At 43.0% G+C, this 20,660-nt stretch overlaps 1 protein-coding gene across 2 annotated transcripts in view; it reads right to left on the minus strand.

Moving 5' to 3' along the window:
- zmat4a (zinc finger, matrin-type 4a) overlaps positions 1-20,660 on the minus strand; it is a 152,660-nt gene that overhangs the window by 12,542 nt on the left and 119,458 nt on the right. For both annotated transcript variants that reach the window (XM_037531740.1, XM_037531741.1), the window contains one exon: positions 3,373-3,469. In XM_037531740.1, coding sequence (XP_037387637.1) covers positions 3,373-3,469 — 97 coding nt within the window. The remainder of the gene's footprint in view (positions 1-3,372; positions 3,470-20,660) is intronic.

Consider the following 20,660-nt stretch of genomic DNA (forward strand, 5'->3'; position numbering starts at 1 on the left):
AGGTAGGTCTTGAGTCTCTGAGGTGAGAGTCCAAGTTGAGTCTCAAATCTCTGAGGTGTGAGTGAGAGTCATGTCCCAAGTCTCTGAAATGTGAGACCAAGTTGAGTCTTGAGTACAGGATCAAGTCAAGTCCAGGTCTTTAAGGTGTGAGTCTGAGTCTTGTCTCAAGTATCTGAGGTGTGGGTATAAGTCAGGAAGAATAATATATCAACTAATAATTGTTTGGGAGAGCTCTGTAACTTATTAATAACAAGTCAGTACGGGTAAGTCTGAATCAAGTTGCGAGACAATTCAGGGCAAGTCTGAGTCAAGATGAAAGTTAATTCAGAGCAAGTCTGAATAAGTTGTGTGCCAATTCAGGGCAAGTCTGAATCATGTTGTGAGGCAATTCAGGGCAAGTCCAAGTTACACTGCATCTCATTTAATGGCAAGTGCAAGTTGCAAGTCAACACGGCAAGTTTGAGTTAATTTGTGAGTCTCTTGAGGTGCAAGTCAATTAAAGGCCAGTCCGAGTTGAATAGCAAGTCAATTCAGGGTGAGTCGGTCAACGTGCGACCTGAGCACCTTTCAGTAACCCTTCCTGCATTCTCAAATTCCTTAAAATGCTATTATAAATCATCAGGTGTCCAGCCAGCACATAATAAGCATAAATGGGAGCTCTTCCAATGCATCTTGAGTGACAAAATTCTGAACTATAAAGACCATCAGAAATGTTTACAGGCGCCAACAATGAAGTCCGTCAGTGACATTCCTTGTCCTTAATCTGTTAATACTTGGAGCTGAATCACACTGACCAAGACAGGCCTGCATACGCCCACCAAGCATATGCTGCGAGGTTGCATGCAGAGAAGACAGAGTAAGCACATGGCTTGCTCAAATCAAATTGTACATATTGTATTTTTCCCCTCCATACCATCCCCCCCCAAGGGAGCATGAGTGATTCATATAAAGATACGGCATCATAATTCGACATGGCACAAGCAAACAAAAGGTAAATGGCTGTGCTTGGCCTGTTAGCCTCTGGGCTCATGTTGTGGAGGTCTGGAGTGAAAGCCTGCATCGCGTCAGTGTATTGTCAGTAACGATAAAGCAGATGGACAGGCCTGCAGTTCTGTAGTCTGCAACTTGTGAATGCTGACTGGCCGCTCCTGTGGCAGAAAGCAGTCTTGTTTCATCAATTAATGAAACCAGTTGTGCGGAGGAGGAAGACCTTTTATGCCTGTAACTGGTCCGAGGTCATTTGTGCGATTTAGATTTGAAATTTAAGAGGGTTCAACTGAATTTGAATCACATTCAATCACAAACAAACAACTCATGACAGTAGTTCAGTCTAAAAGGCTCACCTATAGCTATGTTAATGAAAGATCTAGTGCTAGATGCTATCTAACCTTCTCAAATTAAAAGGGAATCAAGGACAAGGATCAGATCCCTCCCCACTTAACTGCATACCTTCACAAAAAGACAACACGAAAAGTATCCAAGATCCTAACTAGGCTTAGATAGATCTTTAGATCTGATTGGAAATGTGAGAACTGCTGGTAAAAGTGCTTGTTCAAACTGCATGGACAAGTTAGAGAAGACAAATAGCTCAATTAGACAAATTTGGGAGGTAATGGCTCCCAATGCGTATGCAGTTTAGTGGTGGGTAACAAAGGCAAGCCGGCAGGCAACAGATGCCGAAACGTCTACGGTACATCCATTGCTCTCTCTGCTTTTTTCCAGACCATTAAATTTGACCATTAAAAACTGACCAGTTTAACAACTGCTGGTTGAAGAATCAGTGCCAATATAAGATTGGCCATGCTGGATTCCAGTAATGCCCTCTTTTACTGTCCCTGAGGTTTTAGGTATTAACCAGATATCATCAGCATATGTTTGTCTTGGTTATTGTATCTACAGTATTGGACTATATGTGGCCCCATCTCCATCCCCACCTGTTCTCCACCACTAGGTATCACATGCCTAGTGATCATCAGCCTGATGACTGGTTCATGTGACAGCATGAAAAGTCAGGTTGAGCATTGGTGCATCTTCCATCAAAAGTGCTGCAAATGCAAAAGTATGCAAAATGAGATGGGGTTGGTGCTACATTTATCTTGATGTCTTCATAATCTTTTATATTTAGAAACAGAAAAAAGACTGACTTTGCAGACTCTGTTCTAAGGGCTGAATATACTAGGGTTGTCAGGAAGGGACAAACTGGATTCAGGAGCAGGAGAGGGGGTGGGGAGTTTTTGTGGAGTTTGGAGTTGCTATTTTTAATGTGGTGTATAAAGACAAATTCAAGTGTTCAAAAACAGCCAAATTAGTCCAGGAATCACAAGGGTCAACCTCTTCACTTCTCACTGCACATTCTGAAGTATTTTCTTGTTACTCAAGTTCTGACCCTGTGTTTGGTTATTTCCTTTCAATTTTTGACTCCATGTCAAAACAGCACTGCTGTGTCTGATCCACTTACACTAGTGCAGCACACACTAACACACCACCACCACCATGTCCCTGTAGTGCTGAGAATGATCCACCACCCAGATAATACCTGCTCTGTGGTGGTCCTGTGTGGGTCAAAGTATCACAGAAAGAGATGGACTACAGTCTGTAACTGTGGAACAACAAAGTGCAGCTATACAGTAAGTGGAGCTGATAAAATGGACAATGAGTGTAGAAACAAGGAGGTGTCCAGTCTATATATATATATTAGTTACCAGCATTGCACTGCTATTAGTATCTTATTTTATTGATGCCTCTTTGTGATGTGCTGTAGAAAAGCCGACAGACATTGAAATTGAACAATCCTTATTTTTAGGCCTTCAGGATTTATATTAATAAGTTATTGTGTGAAAGCTTGTTACGCTCAACAGAAATCTTTTAGCATTTATAGCAAAATGCCTCCGAAAGCAGAGAGGACAGGCAGTATAAAGGGAAGAGAGTTGAAATTTAATGGAGATAGATCAATGGAGCGAGAACAGAATGAAGAGAACGAAGGCAGAATGACAAGACTGTGGTGCAGTGTAAGAAGCACATTGAGTCAGGGAGGAAGAAGCTGTGGTTTTTTTACTGGAAAGTCCCACTATTTGAAGTTATTTAAGCCAGCTAATTAATTCAACCCAATGTCATTACATGTTATGCTGCCCTACACGTAGCCAGTAAGCTTTGTCCCAAGTTACCTGATAAAACCTGTTAAAGTGAAAATACTGTCTAACTTTGTTCCAGGGTCTGCAAAACTATATTCCCATTTATATTTAGGAGGCTTGTGGCAGCTCACAAAACACTTAAGTTATGAGTATATAGCTTTTATGAAGGTCCTCTGGAGCATCTACTGCGGCCCACTTTTGTTCATCTTGTTAGTGTTATGTAGTGTGACAGGATGCTCACTTGTTTTGGTGCTTGGAGCCCTGCAGGTGTGCATGGTACTGTGCCACAGAGTTGAGCGTGACACTGCACACATCGCAAGTGTAGCTCCGTTTCAGACCTGCGGAGAAACCAGAGACAATGGTTTAAGAATTAGTCCCACAAGGCAGAGAGTCAGAAGATCAATTTTGCCTCTCAAAAGTGTCCAACAACCGCCTATGTTGACATTTTACTGACATACAAAATAATCCTCTGTGACAAGCTACTGCTTTTGAATGACCTATAGGGGCAGTTGACCTTTACAAACAACAAAAAACACAATCATGGTCCAAACGCAAAGAAACATTTGCTTAAATTTTTCAAAATGTGCAATTTTGAAATCTTGTTGCATACACTATATTGCCAAAAGTATTCGGCTGTCTGCTTTCACACGCATATGAACTTGGGTGACGTCCCATTCTTAATCCATAGGGTTTAATATGATGTCGGCCCACCCTTTGCAGCTATAACAGCTTCTACTCTTCTGGGAAGGCTTTCTACAAGGGTTAGGAGTGTGTTTATGGGAATTTTTGACCGTTCTTCCAGAAGCGCATTTGTGAGGTCAGACACTGATGTTGGACGAGAAGGCCTGGCTCACAGTCTCCGCTCTAATTCATCCCAAAGGTGTTCTATGGGGTTGAGGTCAGGACTCTGTGCAGGCCAGTCAAGTTCTTCCACACCAAACTGGCTCATCCGTGTCTTTATGGACCTGCTTTGTGCAGTGGTGCGCAGTCATGTTGGAGCAGGAAGGGGCCGTCCCCAAACTGTTCCCACAAATTTGGGAGCATGAATTTGTCCAAATCTCTTGGTGCTGAAGCATTAAGAGTTCCTTCCACTGGAACTAAGGGGCCGAGCCCAGCTCCTGAAAAACAAGCCCACACCATGATCCCCCCTCCACCAAACTTTACACTTGGCACAGTGTAGTCAGACAAGTACCGTCTCCTGGCAACTGCCAAACTGAGAGTCCATTGGACTGCCAGACGGAGAAGAGTCACCGCTCTAGAGTCCAGTGGCACTGCATTTGATGCTTTGCATTGCACTTACTGATGTCAAGCTTGGATGCAGCTGCTCGGCCATGGAAATCAATGCTATAAAATGTCTTAAATAACAAACTCCCTTGATGTCTCTGATAACATAAATTACTATTTCATTAATACTATTTCACTAATTACTATTTCATTAATACTTAAATATATATGGCACATATATTGCTCCAAACACATCTTGCTCCAAAGACAGATCAGGCAATTGCTTGCAAAAGTTCGTTTCCCATCAGACAGCTTGATCTCGGTCTACAGTAATGCTTACGTGTGGATGGGCAGATGGCCAATCAGAATGCAATTGACAAGATCCTGACAGCTGTGGCTAGCTTAATGTGCAATTGATATCAGTCTTGTGGGTGGAGCACCTGACACCGACCCTAATGAGCAGTATGCTACACAACCTAACGTAGCACAACTAAGCTCAGTCCAAATCAACCCAGCACAACACAAGACAGACAAGCAAGTCCTGCATCTCACATCCAGTCAAGGGTGATTAAATCAAGTACATGAGCTCTAAAGTGAGGAGCATTATGGCAACATCAATCATATCCAACTGCAATAAAAATGCAAGTATTAAAGGTTTTTATTAATGTGACCTCAGAGGTCATTAGGAGACATTACTTTCAGTCACAGCATATTAATTACACTGTAATCTCCACAACAGCTGAAACGCCTGCTCCTCCAAGCCACTGCCATATTTGGTAAAGCAAGTTTATATATATATATATATATATATATATATATATATATATATATATATATATATATATATTATGACACCCCATTCTAAACCCATTGGCATTAATATGGAGTTGGTCCCCCTGTGCAGATATAACAGCTTCCACTCTTCTGGGAAGCTTTCTACAAGATGTTGGAGAGTGTCTGTGGGAATTTTCATTCATCTAGAAGAGCATTTGTGAGGTCCACTGATGCATGAGAGGCCCTGGCTTGCAATCTCCATTTTAGTTCACCCCAAAAGTTCTTCTACACCAAACTCACCCAGCCAGGCCTTTATGGACCTTGCTTTGGTCGCTGGGGCTCAGTGATGCTGGAACAGAAAAGGTTCTTCCCCAAACTGTTCCCACAAAGTTGGAAGCATACAATTGTCCAAAATGCCTTGGTCTGCTGAAACACTGAGATTTAAATAGATCTAACAGGCCTGGGCCAACCCCTGAAAAACAAGCCCATAGCATTATACCTCCTCAGCCAAACTTTAAAGTTGGCACGATGCAGTCAGGCAGGTAATGTTCTCCTGGCACTCACCAAACGCAGACTCATCCATCAGACTGTCAGATAGAGAAGCATGATTTGTCACTTCACAGGAAATGTTTCCACTGCTCCAGAGTCCAGTGGTGGCATCCTTTACACCACTCGACGCTTTGTATTGTGCATTTTGATCTGAGGCTTTCAGTTTTTCAAAGAAATCTGCAACCAAACTTCCAAAGTTCAGTCTTAATATTTGGTTACATTTTGCTTCTCATGATATCTCAGGTCCAGATTTGGACCGCAGAAGAGCTTAAGAACTCTTACCATACTTGGTTCTAGTTCTGACCAGTCCAGAGTGATTTGAGAGGCCTGTTAGGTTGTTGATCCTCAAGCAGATCAGTGAAATATTTTAATCCTAAGCCATTCAGTGGCCATTCAATACATGAATAGGTCCCCTAGTGGCCATTTTTTTTGGAGGACAGAAATCAACCTTATATTAAACTAATATAACAAAATGATCTTTTAACTCAGTTAATCTGTTGTCAGATAAATTAGGGCACTGTTGACTCTATAATGCTGAACTGCTAGTGAGCAAAGGGGTGAGGGGTAAGAATTCCACAAGATGGTGATGCCAAGATAAAAGGACAAACTGTAAACCTTTTTTATGGTTTTATGGCTTCTGTGAAAAGGGGTTAAATCTAACTGGCAACCAGTGTAGGTCAATACTGGTGTAATAGGTATTGCTTTCTTTGAACCATCGGAATGGTAAACAGCAGTCTAACCTAGGCATGGATTAACCTCCTTAGGGCCTGTAAAGGGGTGTGAGAACAAGTGAAAAGAAGATGAAACACTGTGTCTTATTTGGACGTGTAAACACAAACAGCATGTGCCCTCCAGACCTGAGGGAGGCTGAAAACTGAGTGGTCAATAAGGCCTTATCATGAGAGGCAGCGGTGGGGAGGGGGACAATCTCTTTCCCTCTTTCTTTTTTTTCTCTCGCCCAACAAGGATCACCGGAGGTCAGCGCTCCTCCATCTCTCCCATTTCTGCCTGATCAACTCTCCAGATTATTGCTCCCCGAGGACACGCGTGCACGTGCGTGTAAGACTGAAAGAAAATCAATTAAAGCGTCACTGATACAGAAAAGGTACGCTTTATTTCCAGCGTATCTCTGCAATCTCGGTGGAGGCTGCACCGTTCCGTGAACCCAGATAGGCGTCTGACAGGAGCCTTGCTTTTGTGTGTGCGCACTGACATTCTGAATATTTCAGAGGCTTGCCTTTTGTCATGCTGCTTTGGGGTATTGACAGAGTCAGACAAACAAGTGCCACGAGGTCGAGAATTTTGACTTCAGGAAAGTTCAGGCTGCAAGAAACTCTTCGGTTCATCACTTCGTCCTCTGTTGACTTTGTAGCGCTGGCAGCGGGCTGATGAATAGGGCCATCTCGGACCACGGCAGCTCTGTTTCCTACGCTAGTTTTGCCCGCTCCCTCCTGTTAAGGATTAAGCACCCTGTATAATTACTGTCATGTTGCCTAATGGTACCAGAGTAGTGAAAAACAGCCGGAGTAGTCTTTCTCGTCTCGGACCGAAGTTGTAAACAACTTTACCATCTCAGAATCTGTAAACAGATTTGAGAATGAAAGGCCATGGTGTAATGAGTCTAATCATCTGTTTTAATTCTCCCGAACTCCATCCATCCACCTACTGTCCTCAACTATCCTTTCTTAGCCCTTCTTGTGGCAATGCTATCAAAAAGAGAACGGCAAGAGCTGGGCCTCAAGGCTGGCCCTGTAATGCCCAAGGGTCTGATTATTTTTTGTGCTCTGGGAGGGAGCAGAAGTACAAAAAAACTTCTTGCAAACTTTTCCACCCAGCCTTGGCACCAAAGGGACAAGTGGCTGCCACTGCGAAAGGAGATGCACACTTTAATTAGTTGGGGATAGTGGCAGAGTAAATAAAGAAGGAAAATAGGTGAAGAATTATTTAGTATGGAGTTTCTATGTTAGTCTTTTTTTCTGCTGATTTCTGCTTTTTTATTTCTTGTTTATCATCAGGTGCCAGCCACTGCAAGCCTTGCTGGATGTTTCCATCCAGCCTCACCTCTTTGCACTCCAGAGGACTAATTTTAAGCCTTTGAGGCCCCCTGCCTGGCCTTTCCTGAAGCCTCTATCCTAGAAGGTGGAATAATGAAGAAGTGCCTGGACATCCATCAGGGTACCGAGTGTAGCCACTGCATGAGCAATCAGCTGGCGAGCGCCCATCTTGTCTGTACCTGTCCTCTACCAGAACCCACTTACATTTATTTCTCAGTGACAGAATTGCTGCTATTTACTATCTGTATTACTTACTGTGGAGATGAGGGCTTTATATCTTAGTTTCCCCCTTGCACAGTAAACTGAACCCTCTTGCTTTTGAGAAGAAACCATAAACCCAAGGGCTTTTGTTTCTGTCATTATGGGCTTCATTTGTATCCATTTAAAGTATAATCTTTTACTAGCCACTCACTTTTTTTCTGCAGTGGCCTTCCTGGTGCAGTACAACATACATTGATCACTATTCTGAATAGCATCAACATCAAAATTCAATCGCATCTATAGAATTCTTCAGGTATCAACCAAGCAACCCAAGTAGAAGGTTATTTATCTGTGCAAGGACTAGAATATTTGCTAATATCTGACCTTCTCTTCTTGACAGATACCCCAAAAGAAACACAGCATAGTCCAAAGAGGGCATCTTTCATTTAGTTGCAGTCAATACAGGCAAGAAGTAGGAATTATTTATTTTTCAGCAGCAGGAAAAGCAGAAAACACACATATTTAAAGGACAATTACACCGAAGTCTTAAAAACGAATTGACATTATCAGTATTTAATGCGTCCTTTATTCTTTTCAAGATTTTTAAAGAAATCTACAGGGATGTTTGTATACATCTCCAAAATTCAGTCTTAGAAGTTGGTTTTAAGTCCAAGAAGATTCAGTACTGTTGAGGTCTGGACCTGACACTGATATGGTGGTGGTGTGTTAGTGTGTGTTGTGCTGGTACAAGTGGATCAGACACAGCAGTGCTGCAGTGCTGAGAATGATCATCATCCTCATCATCATCATCGGTAACCGCTAGTCCAGATGAGGTCGCGGCAGCAGTTGAGAGAGCTGAGAATCCCAGATGACCCTGTCCCCCACAACTTCCTCCAGCTCATTCCCAGGGACCCCAAGCCGCTCCCAGGCTTGGAGATATAGTCCATCCAGTGGGTCCTAGGACTACCCTGGGGTCTTTTCCGGGTAGGCAGTGCATAGTACACCCCCACCGGGAGGCGTCCAGGGGGCATCCGGGTCAGATGCCCGAACCACCTCAGCTGGCTCCTCTCAATGCAGAGGAGTAGCGGCTCTATTCTGAGCTTCTCCCAGATGACTGAGCTCCTCACTCTATCAAATAGAGTGTAGCCCGCCACCCTACAAAGAAAGCTCATTTGTATTTGCGATCTCATTCTTTCGGTCATTACTGCAGTGCAGTGCCGAATAGGCAGTGGGAGGCTGCAGGGAGGCCCTTGGTGGCCTAGGCCCCTGCGGCAGAAACTGGCTCTTGGTACGAGAATTATCCACCACCCAAATAGTACCTGCTCTTTGAGGATCCATGGGGGTCCTGACCACTGAAGAACAGGGTAAAAATAGGCTAATAAAGTATCAGAGAAACAGATGGACTACAGTCTGTAACTGTAGAACTACAAAGTGCAGCTATACAGTAAGTGGAGTTGATAAACTGGACAATGAGCCTAGAAACAAGCATAATGTTATGCCTGATCAGTGTATGTGCCAGTTGAGCATTAGTCTATACCACCCACACCTCCACCACATCTGAACAGCAGAGCCTGATTCCATTCTGACCTCTTTATTCTTTCAGAATACCATTTACGGACTGCTGAGGTGATGGTTCTCGACTCAAGCCAAATGTACCTATCACCATCTGTTCTTCCCATACGCTGTGACCACAGCTCTCATTCTACACCTATCTAGCCAAGCCAAAGGAGCATATGCTTGATTTAAGAGACTCAAAATACAGCTTGTGGCCACACGTACTGGTGGGTGATGCCATAATAAATGGAAATTCAGGCCACTGCACTGACCAATGGGCAGACGGTCTCTCTTGGAATTATTCAATATTATTGGATACTAACAGTGAATCTTTATGTTGCTATTGGTGTATAATTGGAATGCCAGTTATCATAGTGTAGATTGAGTCAGGTGCATAAAGGTGCTTAAAAAAGGGATGAAAATTAGATACCTACATCTGTGCAATGACAGACAGATGGCTGAAAAAAATAATAATTATGCTGGGCTGGTTCTTTTTATGTAGCAGATAAAGCACATCATCCGTATCAAATTGAAACAGCCCAAAGCCAATATTAGCAGATGGGATATATTATGACACAGTCTAATTAGCTTCTTACCTTATTGAGTCTAAATATTGAGAGTTAATTTAAAGAGGTAGCTAGAGTTACGCACTTGAGTATCTTCAGGGGTCCAGAACTACATAGAGAGGGATGTTATCATAGAACTGCATCGCATAAAAATGAATACATATGAAAGTTCAGTGGTGTAGAAACCATCGGCACTGGTTTACAGACAGGTGGAACAATGAACTCTGGTCAGAGGAGTCATCCTTGACCATGCTCTCTGTCCTTCACGGTCACCAGATCTCAACCCAGGTGAATACGCTTGGGAGATCCTGGGCTGACTGTTAAGACAGCGGTGTCCTCCACCACCATCAAAACACTGAATATCTTTTGGAAGAATTTTGTTGCGTCCATCCAGTTCAGTTTGAGTGAGTTGTAGAGTCCAAATCAACGTAGATTGATGCCGTTCTGGTGGGTCATGGTGCCCCAAGACCTCACTTAGACACCTTATGTTGACTTTTCCTTAAATTGGTCACAATATAAAATTCTAGATTTAGACCAATGAAATCTACTGTACCAATGAGAATTCAGATGCAATGTCATCCATTTAACCAATAAGAGCAGTGTTTGAATTCTTAATATGTGGCAACACAGCACTGAACCAGCTCTGGAAAGCTGAAGAGAACATGCCACCATACAGACATGAGCTACATCTTTCAGTATCAGTGTAAATGCCTGATATGAACTGGTGTTAAAGTCATCGTCTTAATTAACCATTGGTGGAATCACTGTGACTCAATCAATGAAGCTAATCCTGTGTATTAGGCCTAAAAGGTCAGACAGAGAAGATTCTGCTACTGCAAGGGGTCAATGAATGTGGTGTGCCTTTAAGTTGGGTCTGTATTTATATTGAGGTGAGTAGCCTAAACCCATCCCCAATTAAAATTATCCTATAAATATAATTATCTCTGTTGTTGAATTATGCTTTCCACCACATCACGCTGACAAATGTAGCCATAAAAATAATATACTGTAACATCTTTGACAGGGTCCATCAATCGTGATGTCATTTTAATACATTTTTGATACATATTCAGCCTGAAATATTCAACACATTCCCATATTCAACACACATTCATTACATTTCCCTCCATCACAACGTCAGTATGATGGGGTTTGAGTTTTTTTTATTTGACACAAAAAATAAATAGACTTGTTGGGTTGGGAAAATCTAGTTTTGGGTAAGAGCGACATGCAAGTGAAACTATTTAAGATCCAAACTGTGATCTTAAATAGTTTCTTAACATAAACAACAGTAGGAGTAGGAATTAGCAACTAAAAGTTAGTGAACTTGAGTGAAAATTCACTTTCCTTACAAATAAACTGGAATATAAGTAAAAGTAAAAAACAGTTTGTGAGATGCTTATGAAAACAAGAAACAGTGAATTGGTAAATACTGTTTATAAATTGAGAACAGAACAAAAACAAAACTGAATACCGTATGTTATAGCTTGTGAACTTTTTTGACGTTTTTTATAATTTTATGCTTAATTCAAAGTTGATGCTTGCAACATGTTCCAATAAAGTTGGACAGTTTACCACCACGTTTCATCACCTTTTAACAGCACTTAAACAAAGTGGAGGTCTTCAGTTGTGCAACCTTTTGTGCATATTGTGCCCCACGGAAACAGGTCTGGACTGCAGGTTGGCCAGCCTGGCACCTGGCCTCCCTGATTATGCAGCCATACTCTCATAATGCATACAGAATGTGGCTTGGCGTTGTCATATCAGTTGAAATAAGCATGGATGTCCTTGAAAAAGACGTTGTCTAGAAGGCAGCATGTGTTGCTGCACAATGTGCATATATCTTTCAGCTTTAAGTGTGCTTTCACACATGTGCAGGTTCCCTACTCATATACAACCATGACGAACCCTGGCTTTTTACGGTGGTACGATGTTGTTGACATGTGTTTGTCACTGTACAGAGCACAGTGGAGGCAGTGATGAATGTTGTTTAACAACGAATTATCAAAGTATTCCCAAGCCCATGTGGTGATATCGATCACTGAAGTATGCTGTCTGTCATTTATGTAAAGAGATTCCTCAGAATTCCCTCAACGTCTTGATGATGATATGCACTATAGAGGGTGAAATACCTAAAATCCTTGCAATTGCTTGTTGAGGACCCTTGCCTCATTCACAAATATAAAGTTTTTAAAGAAATCTGTTTTTGAAAAAGGTCAGAAGGAAAAGTTTTTATTGGATTCATGATGTTTTTAAGCTGCCGAATTATTGGCACATTTGTGCTCTTGAGTGTGCTTAGATTCTGTTCTTACCAAAGAGCAAATCCCAAATAAGACGGCACTAATAGAAACTGTATAAAAACTGGGTTTACAAATCACATTTATACCACCCACCTCTGCTTTGAGATCTTTCACACACACACACACACACACATCTGGACAAATGGTATCGGGATAAGCCATTAGCTGTGTTTTCATAGTGGGGGGACAGAGTGTCAAACTGAAGAAACTGCGCCACCAAAACCCCCCAGGATGCCAGAAAATGATCACAGAACGTGCCAAATTACATCTCCCGCCATGTCTCTCCAATTAACAGGCCGGGACAGCGTGCCGAGAGATGCAATTTGTCGCCAGCATTGACTGACAGGCAGGGAGATGGCGCTAAATGAAAACGCCGGGGAAAAAAAAAAAAAGAGGCGTAATTGCTGATGCAATCATATCAGCCCAGGTTACAGCCAAGACTCCTGATGTGATACAGAACCGGCTGATAAACACTGGAAAAAGGGGTTCTGAAAGATTGGCAGCTATGTAAGAATTTCTGCTTCCTTGCCTTAAGGAAAACCATAATTACAGTAGGGCTGGACAGGGCTGTTTCAAACAGGGTCAAACCAAGTCCCAGTTCAGCTGGAGCTGAGGCCAAGGTGAGATTTCCTAAAGTTAGCTGAAGTTAACTGCCCACATTTTAGAAATGCTATCACATTCACATAAGTTAACAATGCTAATATACATTTCATGTAACCTGTTTTAAATTCGGAAATATAAGGTGATGCAGGCAGTTCGGGTTTTATTCAGGTAGCAAAGCCCAAGCAACGCCACAAGATTCAGACTTTGAGAGAAAGGATGGGATATCTTTTCTGGCATCGGATGACACTGAGCAAGGTATTCAGGGTACAACTAGATGACTAGTAGCCAGGAACCAGTAATACTTCACAATACAAGTAGAAAGTAGGCAAGAAATCCCATTTGCCTTCCTTATTAATTACTCTCCACTAAACTGCATTGCAAGTAGTTCCCCTTGCAACTAAGCTGTGTTTTATTACCTAAAGGCAGCTGCTTCTTACTCTACTAGTCCTCTGTGGTGGCCATAGTGTGAAGGTACAGCATGTATACTTTATGTATGGGTTTGTGACTAGATTATAGCTAATTTGGAGAACTACTAAAGTACCCTGACCACTACAAAACCTGGTGTTGAAGTGTTGAACTAGCTCCCCTGATTGTACCTAGTTTGATTTCTTAGGGATGGCTAATAGCTAATAAAGGACTGAGCAACATTTAGGGTCACCTCATATTTGCTTGGTCTCCTGATTCTTTTGGCCAGTCTTTACATTCAAATCTAATCACATAATCCTTCCTAACATAAGGCTGTTCTAAGAAAGCACGATTAGTGGAGATGGTTGCATCGGTGCTCTGACCAAAATAAAGTGATCTGTTGTGAGCATAATAAGTTGCCTGAACGTCGGCAGCACTTGAGGGAGATTTTCTATTTTAAAGACAAGAACCCCCCCCATCCACCTACCAAACCCCCCGATGATGTATCTCAGATGTTGGAGGAACAAAACCACAAACACTAGTGGGCGGTACTTCAGGCCGGGCTATTTGAAATGTTTTTAGATGCCTAATGAAAAAGGATGCTAGTTAGCTAATGCTATTACTTCATCTTCGTCAGCAGCAAAAAATCTTGTCATGATTGATTCAGATTTATCATTCGATCAACACACAGGCGGCATCACTAGAACAGCTTTTCTACATCTTCACAACATTGCCAAGATCAGAAATGCCCTGTCCCTGCGTGATGCGGAAACACTAGTACACGCCTTTATTACGTCTAGGCTAGACTACGAGCGGGAATCTAAGCAAACTTCAACTAGTCCAAAACGCCGCAGCCAGGGTCCTCACTAAAACTAGAACATCTGATCATATCAGTCCAGTGCTATCATCACTTCAATGGCTGCCTCTTAAATTCTGCATAAATTATAAAATCCTTTTATTGATGTATAAAGCCCTACATGGTCTCACTCCTGAATACCTGCAAGACCTTATTTCTCATTATGAGCCATCACGACTACTCAGATCCCAGAGCGCTGGCTTATTAATAGTCCCCAGAATTCAGAAGGTTTCAGCTGGGGGAAGAGCTTTTTCTTATAAAGCCCCCAAACTCTGGAATGATCTTCCAGAAACTGTTCGGGACTCAGACACAGTCTCAATCTTTAAGGCTAGGCTGAAAACTCACTTGTTCAGTTTAGCTTTTGGTAGCTAATGTTTCCCCTTAGATAAAGGCAGCAGATCCAGGGGTCCATGCACACAGGGAATTATAGTAAACTGAGACGCTGGCGCTGTCGTCCCGCTGCTCGCACGCGGTCACTCAAGTTTGTGGACGGTGGAGCGGAGGGATGCCGAACTGTTTCAGAGTGCTGCCGTGTCTGTGTGTCCTTCTGGTTCTCTCCTGTTAGTTAAGCTGTCATAGTCAGATCTGCCGGAGTCATTAGCCGCACTCTGGAAATGTTCACATTCCCTGTTTATGTACAAACGGATAGAATAAAACGAATTCCCTCTCCCTGCCTTTTTTCCTGAATACAATTGCCCAAATGTCCGGCCGGACACTCAAGGACTACTGACTGTCGAGCTCTCCTGCTACCCACTTCAGACCAGCTGCCACCACCTGCCTTGGATGAGCTGCCCACCCTACACTGATATTCTCATGGACTTATTAGTAATATAATCACTTGTAGGTAGTTTGACCAGAGGAGGACTGGTCCCCCCTGGTGAGCCTGGTTCCTCCCAAGGTTTCTTCCTCAGTTCTTTTTTACAGTTTTTAAATTTTTTACATTCTTGTTAAAACTATGTCTTTTCTGGAATTCTGTGAAGCTGCTTTGTGACAACATCCGTTGTAAAAAGCGCTACAAATAAATTTGATTTGATTTGATCTACTACTACTTTGTCTATTTGAGTGGCTAAGGTAGCAGTCAGAGGACAGGTTATGTGTTTGGGATAGAGCCAGTCTCCAGTGGTGCATTGTACCTGCATCCCCATCAAGCTATCCCACAGTGGATCCCACAGATGAAGACAGAAAATGGAAATTCTTTTTCAGTTCCACAGCAGGTAGCCACCATTCCCAATTTCCAGGCTACGGTACCATCTCGAATCGCTCCTCAAGCACATGTTAAAAATGCAACCTGGTCTATTTTTTCTTGCCAATTATAAAACCACAGAGGTGCTTACTGGTGACTTCCTGTGGAGCCTCCCCCATGGTGCACAGAAACCTCCCCTAATTCCACCATAAAAATGATTCAAATATTTTGTGGGAGCTCATAATGGCTGGAATCGAGGATAACGTGTCCACTAATACAAGAGCTCAGAGACTACTGGCAAAGTTATAATGGGTCAGCAGTGGTGGGGGTAAGAGGGGTTTCTTTTGTGGACAAAGGTCTTGGACACTGGACATAACAAGAACCTGTACAGATGCTCAAATTCCAAGGGCTTCGTCCATTATCAGAGAGACTGCTGGACCCCCAGAGAGCAGCCTGTTCTCTGCTCAGCTCACCTCTGCTTTATTAATGACTGCAGGCTGCACTCTGTAAAGCTATGCCATGAGTGCAGAATACAGAGAATGGAATAAGAATAGACTGGTCAAGAAGCAAAAGCACTCACAGACACATACCCAGAGAAAGACAAGACAGAAGGAGAGAAAGAAAGATTAGTATTTTTGTATGGTGGTTGGGCTTGGATGGTTATGGAATCTGGCTGTCAAACAATTAAAATAACGAGTTGAGATTAATCGCATTGGTTTATGTACTTAATCATGACTGATCGCACATGTCTTGTTTGCTCCAATTTGTAAAGGGGGCTTTTTTCCAACTAAAAAGCAGCAAATAGTGACTTTAAACATGCCACTGTCTTAGGATGCCACCTCTGCCACAAGTAAGTTTGTGAAATATCTGTTCTGCTAGATCTGCCCCAGTCAACTGTAAGTGGTATTATTGTGATATGGAAGCGTCTAGGAGCAACAACTTAGCCACAAACTAGTAGCAGAGTACCCACCTGTTACTCACTCACTACAGCTGCGCTGGAGCCTATCCCAGCGGTCATCGGGCGGAAGGAAGGACACACCCTGGACAGGTCGCCAGTCCATCGCAGGGCAGACAGACGTACACATCCACTCACACATTCACACCTAGGGGCAATTTCCCCTATGAAACACCATTGGGATGAATTAGAGCAGAGACTGTGAGCCAGGCCTTCTCGTCCAACATCAGTGTCTGACCTCACAAATGCTCTTCTGGATGAATGGTCAAAAATTCTCCAAAATCTTGTAGATCTGTTGCACCTGCAAAGAGGGACCAACTCCATATAAATGGCTTTGGCTTTAGAGTGGAATGTCATGAAAGCTTGCTGATTTATCCATAGTCCTCCTGTAAGCACTGTCCACTGTTCACCTGTCCAGTGTAGTCTGCTGAATTATTGATATTGCTTACATCAGCACTTTATTTTGCTTGTAAATACTTCAGACTTTAAGGTTTTTGCTGATGAACAAATTCACCATGGCAGTAGTCGGAAATTACTCTGGTGTCATCAAGACAGCCTTTAATGAGAGTTGCCAGAGGCTGTGTTTAAACAAGCAGACTATCAAAGCAACAGTTTGCAAACATTGGATTACCTACAATTAGGTTACAAGCCTGATTACTGCAGATGGTTGGAACAATCAAATTAGGAAAATCTATCTACAGTGTTAAGAAAAGTAGTGGCATTTATTTTTTATAGCGTTGGCATTTAGTCTTTGGTCAAATATCTAATTACTCAAATATTCATCATATTAATTGGTAGATTACTCAGTTATAATCAAATAAAAGTACATTGATATATTGCGGCCCCAGAAAATAACTTTGCATGTACTTTACAATTCTTGTAAAAGTGGAGGCTCCACTTTGCTGTTTGTTTTGTTAGTTTGGTCTCCCACACAGTGCGATCTCTTGAAGACATCACTTGAAAAGCCATTTAAAAGCTCTCTTTGGGATTCTGTCATGTATCCTGTCAGATTCCATAATAGGACGATCAGCTGGCCATAATGTTGATGGAATATATTTTGATAGAAATGTTAAAATCAGAAGCCAACTAGATGTTTGTGAACATTTATGAAAGTGTTTTGTGTTTAAATGCTACTTTTGTGTTAGTTGTACAGGATTGTTTGCTATGAAGAAAGCTGCAGTTGGCTGTTTTTTCTCGGCACGGCCGTCTTTGTGGAGTGGTGTGAATAGTTTTCCCAGCAGGGAAAAGTTCTTGCCACTTTTGCCTCCCGTTGCTCACTAGCAGCTCAACACTGAGTCACAACGTTTCATACACAATGAGACACCAGCATCCTTGTTACTCTGAGTTATAGGAAAAAATATTTTATTTGATTATACTAAAAAGATGCTACTTCCAGAACGATACTACAACTTTGGAAGATCTGGGTCCTACAGCCACAACTGTGAACCAGTAAGAATGAAGCATTTCACATCAAACCACTTTGTTTACATCTGAACCATTCGGTTTTGCCAAAGTGTTGAAAAAATGGGTGAAATTCTCTTGTAAATGCTGTCTCAATGTGCGGCCTTCAGGTAGAGGGACATACAGAGTGAGTTCACCTCGCAATAGCTAAAGCACGACCATTACCAGATGCCTGAGGCTAAACAATGAGCGTGAGGGCCGTAAATCCACCACTCTGTAATCAGGACGGTTCTCCTGCATGCCGCCAGGTGAAGCTGCCTCGTTCTGAGGTGGCCCTCCGGAAAACACGTGTGGAAAACGACGGATAATAGAATGGGGTCAGTGCGGTGCAGACGAGCGGAGGATGAGAAAGAGAGAGCAGAGATGAAAGGAGAACGAGGGCGACATGAAAAGGAGCATTCCGAGCTCGCTGCCTCTCGGCTCGGTGTGGTAATGGGGAACTAGTTTGTGGTCCGTGGCATGCAAGAGATAATGGCAGGTTTAGCCATGTGCCAAAGGGGGGAAGGCTGCAGTCCGATGCTGTGGTAGGACCAGGTGTACCTTGCCATAAAAACACAGGCACAAGGCACTCTATAGAAAATCTATGAATATTTTATCATGTGGCAATCTTGTCTGACGGCTGCTTCTCTCGCTCTCCCCCCATTCTGGTACCTTGCACAGCAGCCACCTCTCTCAAAGAATGGAAAGGAAAGGATACCGCAGGAAAAAAAGGTACAGAAGCTGAGCTCTTCCAGAGAGAAAGAGAGAAAAAACCTGACGGCTGGAAGTCCTGGGTGCATGCTCATTGCGTGAAAGATGAGGCTGCCACCAGCAGCTGTGCAGCCCAATGAATTAAGTAGCCCAGTCCCATCTTTCCACGGCTGTGCTCAAGCGCCCCTGCTCACTCCCTCCTTCTCTCTATCTGCTGCTGTCTCGCCCTTCCTTTTCCCTTCCCAGCTCTCCCTGTTAGGATGATTTGCCACATCATTACTAATTGATAATTGCCGTGGTGAGAAGGCCCCCATTAAGGCCGAGCCAAATCCTGCCGCGCCTGTGCTGACATTTATGGGCTGGGGCTAATGACCGCGTGACATTAGCAAACATGCGGCCAAGGTTGAACATGGGGGAGGGAAGCGTCTCGCCTCGTCTCGCCTCGCCTCGCCCCCTCATCTTTTTAGTGGTCAGAGCAGAGCTGAGCATGAGGAGTTGAGGAGAGTTTAAGCCTTGGAAGTCACAATTATTGCTGGCGTCTCAGGATAGTGTCATCCTGACCACTGCAGAAAATATTGCTGTGTGGCTTCACACCTCACTACCTGTCTAATAGTCCCTGCCTGCTTTTTTGGGATTTTTACCCATTTTCCTTGTGGCCAAATCCACCAGTTAGCCATGTCTCCCCATCACGCAATCATTCAAATCAAACTTAAATATTACCCATTCTTAGGCTCGGCTGCATCATTGCTTCAATGACTGCAAACTATGCAGACATACCACTAAAACATCTATTGTAATATTATTGTGTTTTAAATACTTGGTCACTGTAGACTTTATCCAGTTCCTTTACACTCATAAAGGTGCCAAAAAGGCCAAAAGTGATGATATGGGTAAACACTTCTGGTTTCCTTAAGAACCTTTCAGTGGATGGTTCTTTAGGCAACCAAATGGTCCCAAAGGTTCTACCACACCACTGACGATATGGCAGAGCAACTTTTGGTTCCTTACAGTACCTTTCAGTGGAAGGTTCTTGTTCAGTGGATGGTTCTTTTTGTAAATGAAATACATGAGTGTGAGGAACCTTTTTCTTCACATAATGTAAAGGTTCTACCACATGCTCCATCCGAGACATGTAAAACACCCTGGCATCCTTTCCAACTGCTGCTAATGCATCATTGGGCTGCTCAACCTGCTTAGAGGAAAATGCTAGATGCCAATTTTGTTATGCCAACTAACCTAACAGGTGGCTTGCGTCATACTGAGTGATAGGAGAGGAAGTACCATCCTGTCCACCCAAAGAAAGTGAGGGTTCAAACTCGACAGTAAGAAGGTTGTAACACTCGGGAGCCCTCGGGAATTCCCACTCGGGAATCTTGATTTGAAGTGTTGTTTGTGCCTAAACAAAGCTTTCTCCTTTGCATCCGTATGCAGAAGAGGAAGGTTCTCTGCTTGCAGCTCAGCTCAATAATGCTCTTTATGAGGCTCCCAGATTTAGCATTATTCATAAAACCTAGTCAAAGGAATTCAATCTCTTCTATGCACACTATTCCCAGACCCTCTCATGCCAAGAGGATGGTATGGCATTTGTTATTGACATAATGTGAGTTAATAGACAACCAGAGAGCTTTTAGGAAGGAACAGGCTGCGCTGTGGGCCCATAGTGCTAGTATGTTTGCCCATTGCTTGACATGACTTGAGGGACCTGGGGACAGCTACAGCAGCTGGGGACATTTTAGGATTTAATGAGAACCTTCCCATCACCGGACTCTGTGATATCTATGTGCACTGGTGGAAAAGCAGTCGGTCATTGTGACCGCGGCTTGCCGTAAGAGAGCCGGACGCTTTCTGGGCTGGATTCCCAGACAGAGATAAAGCCTAGTACAGGACAGAAAGAAAGCTTTTCAATGGACATTCGCCATTAGGGGCTCAAATCTGTCTGTATCCAGGAAACATTCCCTACTGGAAGTGTGGAATTAGTTGAAATGAAAAAGAATGCCTAAATGGTGGTGGTATATCACACAATAGGCATATTTAGTAGGATAAAGGACATGCCAATATATTCCACTCAAGGCCATTACAAGGTCGTAGGTGACTGTACTTGCTGTATGACACCAAGATTACTCCAAGGTTAAGGCATATTCACACCAAAACAAA

Source organism: Pygocentrus nattereri, chromosome 20 (genome assembly GCF_015220715.1).
Source record: "Pygocentrus nattereri isolate fPygNat1 chromosome 20, fPygNat1.pri, whole genome shotgun sequence".
NCBI lineage: Eukaryota > Metazoa > Chordata > Actinopteri > Characiformes > Serrasalmidae > Pygocentrus > Pygocentrus nattereri.